Source organism: Trachurus trachurus (assembly GCF_905171665.1).
Source record: "Trachurus trachurus genome assembly, chromosome: 15".
Taxonomy (NCBI): domain Eukaryota; kingdom Metazoa; phylum Chordata; class Actinopteri; order Carangiformes; family Carangidae; genus Trachurus; species Trachurus trachurus.
In genome coordinates this window covers 14,366,705-14,378,857 of record NC_139906.1, presented here as the reverse complement: position 1 = coordinate 14,378,857, position 12,153 = coordinate 14,366,705, and the positions used below count along the sequence as shown (strand labels likewise).

General features: G+C 41.3%; 2 protein-coding genes across 3 annotated transcripts in view; both read right to left on the bottom strand.

Moving 5' to 3' along the window:
- Positions 1–239: 239 nt before the first annotated feature.
- dkk1b (dickkopf WNT signaling pathway inhibitor 1b) lies at positions 240–1,441 on the bottom strand (the record flags this gene model as incomplete). The annotated part of the gene is made up of 4 exons (XM_083988301.1): positions 240–505; positions 618–752; positions 950–1,094; positions 1,226–1,441. 4 exons carry the CDS (start codon positions 1,439–1,441, stop codon positions 240–242), a joined length of 762 nt encoding a protein of 253 aa, XP_083844427.1.
- A 4,808-nt stretch (positions 1,442–6,249) lies between these two features.
- LOC310997733 (cGMP-dependent protein kinase 1) overlaps positions 6,250–12,153 on the bottom strand; it is a gene marked incomplete at its 5' end in the record, with an annotated part of 76,326 nt that continues 70,422 nt past the window's right edge. For both annotated transcript variants that reach the window (XM_083987524.1, XM_083987523.1), the window contains 9 exons: positions 6,250–6,381; positions 6,518–6,584; positions 6,689–6,751; positions 6,841–6,963; positions 8,241–8,404; positions 8,837–8,978; positions 9,348–9,437; positions 9,990–10,129; positions 10,242–10,338. In XM_083987524.1, the coding sequence (XP_083843650.1) occupies positions 6,283–6,381; positions 6,518–6,584; positions 6,689–6,751; positions 6,841–6,963; positions 8,241–8,404; positions 8,837–8,978; positions 9,348–9,437; positions 9,990–10,129; positions 10,242–10,338 (985 nt within the window). In that variant the 3' untranslated portion in view covers positions 6,250–6,282. The remainder of the gene's footprint in view (positions 6,382–6,517; positions 6,585–6,688; positions 6,752–6,840; positions 6,964–8,240; positions 8,405–8,836; positions 8,979–9,347; positions 9,438–9,989; positions 10,130–10,241; positions 10,339–12,153) is intronic.

Sequence of the window (12,153 nt, the reverse complement as noted above, 5' to 3'; positions counted from 1 at the left end):
ACTGTTGCATCCCTCTGGGTGTATCACTTTTCCAGGGGTCATGTCTATCCTTCCGGGTGCTGTGTTTGAGTCAGCAGCTTTGGCAGGAAAGAATGTCTTAGGTGTTAGGTGTCTATGTCTGTGTGTCAGCATCTCTGGTGTATGCAAGGTTGAGAAGTGTTTTTCAGTGTCTCACTGATGTGTGGGTTTGCTTGGTGTGTGTCTGTGTGTGGATTTTTCTGTGTGTGTCCACGTTTATGTCAGCGTCTCTGACAGGTGTGTAGGTTCCGGGCTGCAGTCCTGCTGACACTGTGGTCTCGCTCGCCTTTCTCTGGTCGGCAGGCCAGGCCGTCACCGCAGTCGCAGCGCTGGAAGAGCTCCAAGCCATGTGTGCCTTTCCTGCGGTGGCGTGTACACACCTGACCCTCTGTCAGCACGGGCTTGCAGATACGAGACCAGAAGTGTCTGGCGCAGCACAGGCCCTCTGAACAGTCTGCAGATCTCAAGCAAGTATCCCCCTCCTGGCCTGGAGATAGAAAGAAAGAAGACAGTGATGAAACCATGCTGCCTGACACAGAGACCTCAATGAAAGTGTCTTGGGGTGTTAGTTTGAAGCTGATTCTTTGCAGGACACTCACCTTTCACAGTATGAGGCTGATGGCCGTGGGCAGTGGGGGGCTTCTTGGCTTGATGCTCCATGGTGTTGTTGTGCTTTTGCAAGCCAGTGATGATGGATGCATCTGTACCATCGATATCATTTGCCTGGCAAACACCTAAAAATGGGCAAAAAGGGGGAAAAAACTTAGGCTCTGTGCAGGCATCAGGTCATGCAGTCTAGTCTATTCCCATTAATGGTTATCAGTAAACATACAAACTAAGCTACGCCATTACAAGCAAACTCTCCCGAGCATTGGGACTATCAGCAATCATTTCAAATTGTTAGTATTATTTCTGGGATGCATCCGCTTACCATTACTGCAGCGGTTTCCTGCGCAACACATGGAGTCCCGTGCGCAACGTTTCCGGCTCTTACGGCAGGGCAGACAGGCGCCTCGGGCGTCGTTGCAGAATTCATCACCTCCACAGTCTTCATCATCCGTGCAAACACCCAACTGCTATAATACGATAAAAAAACAAAGGCAGCGTGTCATTAAAATGTTGAGATATTACCCATAAAAGTTACATTTACGCAGCTCTGTGTGCGTGCAGCGCAGATTTGACTTTTACGCACGGGAAAGTTAATTACCTGCAAGGTGTCTGCCGGTAATTTTTGCCCCACGCTACCGGAGGGTGAGGTGCGCGGACTCGGACTGACAGTATTTGTGCCTTTGCCAGCAGAAGCTCCGGGCAAGTTTTTGATGGCGTTGGAGTTCATCAAGACTGTCCCCGCGTAAACGTCCCCAAGGTATCCAAACAGCGTGAGATACACAGCCAAGAAGCGCTGCGCTGATAACTGCATCATTCTCCCCTTAAACTCTGTTGTGCTGCAAACACACGAGAAAAAAAAGATCCCTTTCTGTGGCAAAGTCCAAAGTGGCCTTGAATCCTGAATCCCAAAGTTTCCAAAGCGCTTCGACACGATGCTTGGAAAGTCTCCTGCCTCTCAGTCCTGGGATGATCTCTTTATACATGTGGACCTGTTTGTCTTCCCGCCCCTCGCTGTGCACAACAAAAGCGGAGGGTGGAATTTCAAAGAGAGCCCCACTGTACGGAAATGGCCTTCTATTCTCCCTGCACAGGGCTGCGTTTCACAATGTTTGTGTAATGATAATGACCTGCAAAGTCTGTCTGAATGCCCATCACCTAGTGACGCACACTGGAAATAAACTATATCCCCAGACAGGACGTAGCTTCTTAATCTGCTTGGTATCAAATAATATTTTGATTTTTTTTTTAAATGAAAATGAAAAGAAAAGCTCCCTTTTTTAATTTAGTTTATCTCAAAATAAGTATTTATTCTACGATGCTTCGAGTCTGTCTCAACACTTAAGGGAAAACAAACATGACAAACAGAAGTAGCAGTATTATGATATTTTTGTTTTCAAACAAAAAATGATCACGAGACCAAATTGTTAAAAAGTAATTTTCTTATTTTATAGAGCACTTAGTCCAGTATTATACTTTGTTTTCCCAAAAGTAGCCTACCGGTGCCAACAGTTCACGTTTATTAATAGTCTATATTTTATTTTAATGACTTTCAGACTGTTATAGCTGCATGTAGCCTAATTATTCTAAAAGAACAATTGCTATTGCCTTAAAATATTGCAACACATGTTTTATTTGTGAGGTGACTTTGCTTTATAGCTGTAGTAAAAACTCACCAATGTTCCTCACAATGTGGGATTTAGTGCGTTTCTTTCTTCATAAACTCCGTTAGCCCTCTCTATAAAAGCGGTTTGGTTATAGTTTCTTTGACATTCAAGTAGCCTAACTGCCCTTTGGCTGTGTGATGACAAGTGATTGAAGTTACTTGCGTCGATTAACTACTTCATTTGATCCTTCTGATTGCAAAGGGGGCAATTATCCTCCAAAGTGTGCTTGATTACACCAGTGGCGGACATCAATGTGTAGGATATGCAGACCATTAAGGGGTGTGAAAAGTTTACCGAATTAATGGACTTCCGTGGCGAGGCCTTTCAGGGTTGACTGGCACTTTGAGATTAAAGGCAACTCTGATCCGTCCTGCTCCCTGACCCCCTTTGGGATCCTCCACTACAAGAAATGTCCCATTAAGGGGAGATTCATCTTGAAAAATGTTCAGATTAAACCTGAAGAGTGTTCATTGTGACCTAAATCTGCCAAGCAAGCCAGATCATTTCCACCTCTTTCCCCATAGACTTGTTTCAAAAATGTTGCTGTGATCTGATCTTCCCCCCGTAGCACGATGTTCCCTGACAATCATTAAAATAAGTGAAGCAGCATTTTGAGGGGAAGATTATTCTGTTTTTGTGACAGGAGCATTTGAATATCTCCAAGAAAAGAAGAAACTATAGACTGGGGCTTAATAAACTTGTCCTTTTGCATCTTGTGACAAAGTCCAGTCTGATCGGTGTGCTCAGAAATGCTCACAGGTGCTGATGTGCACGATAGGATATCTCTTGGCACTTGGACGTCATCTGCTGGCCATGTGTAGCCCGGGTCTGAGTGTGAGGATGGGTGTGTGTGCATGAGTGAGATGCGCCATAGACACCTGACAAACACACTGTAGCACTTTGCGTGTTTGAATTGCTGTATATCTTTTGAAGTAACTCTTTTATCTCCACTTTACTAAATGTCAGTGCTGGCAAGGTGAGCTCCTTTGATGCACTTTGATCCCCTTTGATCTCCCAGAAGTGTCACCCTGTTGTTATGACTGAAGCCAATTCCCCTGGCTGTCCCCCCCAAACAGATTTGTTGTGTGAATAACACTGAGACCAGAGAAGCTGAATCATCTGCACTTAGGACTAAGTGGATGACATTAACTGTGGGACTGATTATTAGATTTCAGGCGACCCTGAGCCAGTTCACATCAGGATGAGGCAGGTTTTGTCGAGATATCTGTTTTACCTGCAGCTCCCTCTTGTGGCGGTGAAAGCGAACTGTAAGAAAAAAAAAAAAAGCATCTCCATTGCAGAAGCTTTCAATCAATAACTAAGACAAACACCACTCAAAAGTATTGTTTTTACTCTATAATTTTAAAAATCTTACACATGGTACTTTGCAAAATTAATGTACAGCAGAATAAACAACAGAACACAAGGCAAATATCAGGTAACATTGCAGAAGGCGGTCAGTAATAGACTCATACCAGTAGTTTGTAAAGTGATGACGTACATAAGGCTTTGTGATACAGTGAAATATTTATGGTATGTCTACAGAACTAAATTTCTTTTTCGTGTGTAGCTATCCATCAACGTCGTTGATGTGCGTAATTTAAATGTAAATGTCTGTTTGGCTTTCAGGGATGAAGTGTGAGTTGTGCTGATCAGCTTTTTTGAAACAAACCATAGCATGAAATGAAAAAGGATGATGATGATGATGATGATGCATTTATGAACAATATTATCATACAGCCAAGCACTGTCAACATTGGCAAATAAGAGTGTTGGGTTATTTTTTCACATTAATGAAAAGCTGCAAATCATTCCTGCTATCCCTAAAGGCTCAGACTCGTGGACTTTGTCGTCTTAAACAGAGGATAGATAGTCCCTCTGAGCTGTGATTTACTCCTCACCTCATCTCAGACCAGCTGTGGTTGACTTCATAAGATCACAGGGAAGAGCATGTCATTGCAGCAACATCAGTTATGATGGATTTCTATCATTTCACTGTAAATAAATGTTGCAGTGAGAAAAACGAAAAGGGGTAAAGCAGGAGATTTATTTCATACGCACTTATGTCCGCCATCAAATGACTAGAAATTCTCTTTCCAAGGTGATTAATGTATTTATTAGATATAACAAAGGATGAGAAGCAGCCATCTAAGAAGAGGACACGTATGTTTTTTGAGGTGTATATGTGTTCATGCAGCATCAAAAAGGACTTGCGATGTTAATTTTGTATGCCATTGACTTAAGGCACTTACATTTCTTCTGATTTTATGTCATTATGCTTTTTAGGTGATGAGCTGGGTGAGAGATCATGGAGCTAGTGGTCAAAGCTGTGAGCTTCACAAAATATAATCTGCTTTTTTTAATCTGCTTTTGCCGTCTGTCTCAAGGAGAGTGTTTTTTTTTGTTTTTTTTTAGTAAGACAATGTATACGTCTAGGAAGTCTTAAGATAATGTAGATGTGGTGAAGTTTGCCTCCAAAGAAGAGGATGGTTAATTTATATGGATAAACTTAACACGGTTTAACCTATTAAAACACCTTGAAAAATACCACTGGGCACAATGTAACATGGTGTCCATGATATTAAACAAATTTTCACTCAAGTTTACAAATTGACACAAGTCTCCAATTTCTAAAGGAAGTCAAGTACGTTACAAAGAAACAAAGCACAAAAAAAATCACTATACAAAAACAATAACCAGTACTGTCATCTCACCATCGCTTATCATAATTTATCAATAACAGCACCAAAGACATTGAAACCATGTTCACAGTAATATCAGAACTATACAGGAGCAAACAGAGGATGTCCTGTTTGATTGAATGTGAAGAGGCATTTGGGTGCTTAAAAAAGGAAAAGAGAAAATTAAGAAGTAGAGAAGCGTTCATATGTGTGTTTAAAAGCATACCAAAGAACAAACAAAGAGTTTTACTTCATCTAGTGAAGCTTAAAATTACCTAGAACTGCTGATTTTCTCAGTTAATGGTCTCAAGTGCATAATGACAGATTGCTTCATGGGAACTCAAGCTGACATTTTATGTGTGTCGGTGTGTGATTCATTAAAATTTAAGCAGGGCACTTGAAGAGTCACGTCTCTTTCGACTGAATGCACAGTGTTTGTGCTTTTCAAGGTAGGTTTATCTGATGTAATGTGTACTAAGTATTTGATTTCAGCCCGGTTATGTTCATTTGTGAAAATGTATCTTGATAATTCAAATACTATTGTACCGTACAAACTGTATGCCATATGGATGATAGATGGGAAGGAAATCAGTGACATTCAGGTTAGTCTTGAGCACTTGACTCCAGGTTTACTTGTAAACTGGAGTGTGTAGATCTCTGAAAAGTATCCCAACTTGCAACAAGAAGCTGCATGTCAAAAACTAGGAAACAACTGCAGTAACACATTATAACCTCCCAAAGTCCAGCACAGATTTCACCAAATTTTGCAGAGAAACAAACGGGAAAAAAAAAAAAAAATCAGTCATCAGCCTCTTCTCTTTCTCAGCAGTCCATCACCACACTTTTCACACTGTTATTTATCCTGGAACCAAAACTTAGACGGACTATCAAACACTCATTCACCAACTAAACATCTTTCCCTGTTAACGGGGAAAACCTGGCTCCATTATCAGCCTCTGTTGTATTGTGATCATGTGTGTGTGTGTTTGTTTGTATGTGTGTGTGTCTGTGCATCTGTGTGTGTGTGTGTGTATCCCTGCACTTTCTTTGTCTGTGCCTTTAGAGCTGAGTGTAAGACAACACTGAAGAAGTGCTACGGCAGTCTCATTATAAATGCTTGATCCAGAGCCACAGTGAAATAAAGGCATATCGGTGACCCAGAGGGGTTGCCATCCATGTGTTTATCTTCTTCTCCATAACCTCTCTTTCATTTTTAATGCAGTTCTTTAACAACGCAGCCATGTCTTCAAGATGGCCTCCAAGCCAACAAAAGATGAGTTCCTTTTGGTTTTTAAGGGGAGCGGAGGACTTCAAAAATCAACGTCCCAGCCGGAGTTGTCGTCAGGAGGTGGGTCCTCGTTGTCTTCTGGGAAGCTGTCGAAGTTACTTGTGTCGACTGCTGATGTGACCTGGTAGAAAGACAGAAAAATTCATATAAATAGCACGCAATTGATCCAACATATGAATTGTGGGTAACACATTAACTACAAAAGAGTAACTGTAAGGACAGCATAACAAGTGAGGCTATAAGCTGTGTACACTTACATTAGGGATAATAGGAGGCGTCAGTGTCCCCTTCTTCAAGCCCTCCCAGTTAAAGCCCTCAAACCATCTAAAAGAAAAAACACAACATTAAGCCCAGTTGATAATTATGTTTTACTGCACAAATTTACCATGAAGACAAAATAATAATATTTCTTTCTTTCTCATTCTTACTTGTGCTTTTGGATGTCTTTGACACCATTTTTCAAGTTTCCCAGTCTTTCAGAAGGATTATCCCTGTGGTAGAACAGCAACATGATTATTCAGCACACTGACCACTTAAATGAATTACTCTTAGTTAAACTACTAGCAGCAACAACACTTACCTGCATAGCTTTTTGATTAGGTTGGCAGCATTTTTGGTAATTTTCTTTGGAAATTCGATCATGTCAATGCCTCTCAGGATGATGTTGTAGGTTTTCATGGGATCAGGGCCAGAGAATGGAGGGCTACATAACAGAAGTAAACAGAGTGAGGATGAGGATGATTTCACTGAGGATGATTTTATTCTAAGGAGAGTTAAAGGGATAGTTCACCCAAAATTCAAATTTCAAGTTTCAGAGTCCTCCGTGCCTTCTCTGAGTTACGGGGGGGTCCGTGCAGCAGTATTTGTCCATATAATGGTTGTCTTTCTTCGTCCAAAAAGACACACCAAAAAACATCCAAATACTTCCATACTGCTTGTCTGTAATGTCCCTCTTGTATTGAAGCCCCGACATGAGAAATTGTTCCGCCGGTCAGTGCAAATCACGCGAGATTTGCACTGACACAGGAAGAGCAGTGAACCGAGACACTGGGAGCTTCCGCTACAAACAAGCTTAAAATATAGACTTATTTAATTTTTTTCAGAACAATTTCTCATGTCGGGGCTTCAATACACGAGGGACATTACAGACGAGCAGTATGGAGGTATTTGGATGTTTTTTGGTGTGTCTTTTTGGACGAAGAAAGTTGGTATCCATTGACAACCATTATATGGACAAATACTGCTGCACGGACCCCCCCGTAACTCAGAGAAGGAACGGAGGACTCTGAAAATTCTCACAGCTCTTAGTTGACATGTGGGTGAGTAGATAATGAGTGAAATTTGAATTTTGGGTGAACTATCCCTTTAACATAAGTGCTGTTAAATGGTTGTATTTGCTGTGCATATACAGACATGGACAAATTGTTGGTACCCTTCTGTTAAAGAGAGAAAAACCCACAGTGGTCACTGTCACGGTCATGTGAAACTGACAGCGGATTAAAATCGGACATTGCTTTTGAATTATTTTTGAAATATTAAAAAAAAACTAACTAATGAAACTGACCTGGACAAAAATCATGGTACCCTTAACTTAGTATTTTGTTACACAACCTTTTGAGGCAATCAGTCACTGTTCAATTGGATTTAGATCAGGGCTCACAGAAGGACACTTCAGAATTTTCTGTTTGAGGCCATTCTTGAGTGGTTTTAGCTGTGTGTTTTGGGTCATTATCCTGTTGGAGGATCCATGATTTGTGACTGAGACCAAGCTTTCTGACACTGAGCAACACATTTCACTCCTGAATGCCTTGAGAGTCTTGAGATTTCATTGTACCCTGCACTGAAAGTTATTTCAGTGACCACTGTGGGTTTTTCTTTCTTTAACGGAAGGGTGCCAACGATTCTGTCCACGTCTGAATAAACAGGGAATACACTACATGATCAATTAGGTTTCATGGACATGCCCAGACTTGTGTGTACCTGCCAGTTAGAAGCTCAAACATGAGGATTCCTAGAGACCAGTAGTCAGCTGAGATGTCATGGCCCTTGTTCAGAATGATCTCTGGTGCTACATACTCCGGCGTCCCACAGAAGGTCCACGTCTTCTTCCCAAACCCAATCTTCTTGGCAAAGCCAAAGTCCACCTGAAAGAGAGAAAGACATTTTTCTTTCTGTCAGTTTGTTGAGTTGAATAACAATTCAAATTTCTTACATATTAAATTGGTATATTATCATATATATAAAGACATTTTTCTTTCTGTCAGTTCGTTGAATTGAATAACAATTCAAATTTCTTACATATCAAATTGGTATATTTTAAACTTTTCTACTAGAATAGAAGGAGTTGAGCAGCTAGTTGCTGTTCCGCCAAAAGCTACAAATGAAGTTATCCATGAGAAGAGATACATTAAAAAAACAGAACTTCAGTTGCAGTTATATAATAGATGATAATTACACTTTTATTTACAGTCAACATGAAGCAAGTGTTCAAATTCCATTTCATTCTGTTTTGAGTTTTGAATTCACTGAGAGAAATAAAGTGCTGGAGCAGCACTTGCTCCATATTGATCTCTTACCAGTTTGGCATAGCCCCTGTGGTCCAATATAAGGTTCTCTGGTTTGAGGTCCCTGTAGATGATTCCTTTGGAATGCAGGTAGGCGAAGGCCTCGACCACACATGCTGTGTAAAACCTGGTGGTTGAGTCTTCAAACGAACCCCTGGAAACACAGAGTGACAACAGAGGTCAACTGTGAGTAAAGTGAGTACTCACTGCAGACAGGTCCCCACTGCAGAAAACTACAGTAGTCCAACAATGAACTTGCTCCTAAGACCAACCACATGGTTTAGTCTCTCACACAATTAAAAATATTTAAACCACACACGTTTAACTTGTTATTCATGTTGAGCAATGTGTGGAATTTTGTTAAAATTATGATGTGAATAGTACTGGCAATGTTGTGTATACAATCCTTAAGTTTTCAAGGTTACGGCTGAACTTTTAACACTCTGTTCATCACTCTTTGTGTCAGTAGCAGAAACATAACTATGACAGAGTTCAGTTATAGCTGGCCTCAAACAGAGCTTACCGGTCTCGAAGAATGGTCCACAACTCTCCTCCTAAACACGCCTCCATCAACATGTAGAGGTACTTGCTGTCCTTGAAGGTTCTGTAGAGTCTGAAAACACACAAGTGTTATCTCAAATCAGCTGTCAATGCAAAAATATCTGATGAATGCATGGAGAAGTGGAATTATGAAAATAGAGTGTCCAAAATGAAAATATTTTTCTTTTATTTATTTGATTGTAACTGTTGAACTAATGGATTTTAAAGTGTAAGTGAACTTTCACCTTATGCTCTATATAGTGTTACATAATCTTCTACTACTGTATAAACACACAAAAAAATGTATGTGATTTCTTTGTGCCTCTTTATTCTCTTTCAGGGTCACAAGAAGCTGGAGCATAACAGAGAGAGGAGAGGAGAAAAACAGGTTCACACACAATCACTCCCACTCATATTCACTATACACTTACTATACGGTACAATGAAATATACTTGACGTGTATGTGGGAGGAAACCTATTTAACATGACGGAGAACCTTCAAGCTCCACAGAGAAAATCAAGTCCAGGTCCTTCAGGCTCTGAGGTAATAAAGTACCAGTCCTTATGACATGTATAGTAGATTTATTTATATTGCCTTTCAGTGAAGCGGGTGAGGGGGTGTACCTAACAATGAAGTCAGAGTGGGCCTCCTGCATGATGAGTTTCTCTGAGCGAATGTGCTCTTGCTGTCTCGTGTCAACAATGTGCCGCTTCTTCAAGATCTTCATGGCGAAGGTTTTGTTCTCGTCACTCTTGAGCTGAACCTGTAAAGAGAGAGACAGAGAGGGAGGAATTCAGTTCAGCCTTCACATTCACCTGGTAAGCAATTACAAAGATGTTATCATTTGATCGTTTTCACAGTGCAGGGCCTCCTACCAGCTCAACGCGTCCAAAGCCACCAACTCCCAGTGTGTCAATGATATTGAAGTCAGCTAGGTTGAGATTGAAGAAAAACGCATTCTCCGCTTCATACCTGTTGTGCCAGAAAAAGCAGGGGGAAAAAAACAGAATGGGGGACTGGATTAGAGATGAGAGGGAGGGTGAAAGAAGAGATAATCCACTTCCAACAACCTGAGACAAAGTATCTGTCTCTCCTTGAGCTCATTTGTTTGCAAATCTTAGAGGATTCAACTCATACTAATCTATCAAGGATGTTACTGAGGATGTAGAGTGTGTAAATATAAACACGTGAGCAGGATGTGTTTGTTTTTTCAACCTCCGGTAAAACACTTTGACCTCAGACCAACTGTCCCCAGCCTGTCCCCATTCTTGATAGGCAAGGACAAAGACGCCGTGTCTGGCGGCGCATGAACTGCTCCGTACTCAGATAGCTTCGGTTCTGAAGACATGACTTGGCACTGCAACCGACCACTCCAGCGTGCCATTTCTGACCTGCACACGCTGGCAGTTTCCACGTGTCCGCCCCCCTTATCCCCCCCGATGCCCCGTGTCTTCTCTGGTTATTGTTTGATCCAGACAGAGTTTCATCAGCTCAGTCTCTGGATCAGTGGGTTTAGGACAGGATCGGAGTCTGGACAGGTTTTTCTGGGTCACTCGGAACTCACTATCATTGTCAGGCCTTTTCCCTCTCACACACAAAAACAGGTACAGCTGCCAATAACAGACATTTAGCGAAAATACTTTGTCTAGTTTAGGAAAGACTTTTTTCCTACTTCACGGAGCCAGAGGGATTAAGTTTATTTACATGAAAGTAAGTTAATCAATTATTTGTTTTACTTGGCATGTTCCGGATGTGAACCTGATGAATAAAATAGGAAGTGAGGTGTCATACTTCATGCCAAGCTTACATGGAAAGGGACTTTCACCCTGTTAGATCCACTATGTACAATAGTTAAACTGCAAGCTAGAACAATAAAGCCTCTTCCCCGCGGCTGAGTGCCAGTGGGCATTGTGGTTACACGTGGTGGCAGGTTACAAAGCTTGTGTTTCTCGGAAACACATGAGGTTACCGGGGCAGTCACTGTTTATTTGCGTGTGTATGTGTGTGTATAGGCACTATTACTATCATGTGAGACTCTCAGGTGATCCTTTCATCTTTTTCTCCCCTCCCTTCATCTGGAAGCCAGCCCAGAAAACACTCTGCTCAAGAAAAGGATGAAAGAAGTAATCGAGAGGACACAAATTACTGTGTTTAAGACAGGATTATATTAATAAGGTCAAGGTGACCAATGCATCCACATTACATGGATTTATGAGTGTACACACACACACAGGCATACACAGACAAACACGCGCAAACGTGTGGACATGTGTTTGGGTCCTATTTATGAAGGAGGTCTCGTAAATTCAAAAAGATTTAAAGGGATCAGAGGATCGTTTTACATAGTGAAGGACCTCAAAGAGGTTTAATAGTAGCAGCGGTGTTTGCCCAGCAGATGGCAGTGTTGCTCCATTACCTGTATCGATGTAGGTAAGCTGACTAACAAGCTGCCCAATTTTGAACCATTGAAATGACGCTCTTGTAATAAGAATTTAATTTAAAAAAAGAAACAACCCTCATGCCGCAGTTCTGAGCAACAGATGAATGAGAGTTTAAGACAACAGAAGAAGACAACCCTGAAACCAGAAGGTTGAAGTTTTAATTGAACTGTAATGGACAGTTCTGTCTTAACCAAGGACATACACAGTAGGCTCTCCAGGAATCAGTGATTAGCGGAGAAACTTACTGCAGCTGCAACACAAATGCTTTAATAGATTACTTTTTCTCAAATAGGCAGAAAGCAGCACTCGTCTGTGTGTCCTCTGCTGAAACCTTAGATGTTTGAAA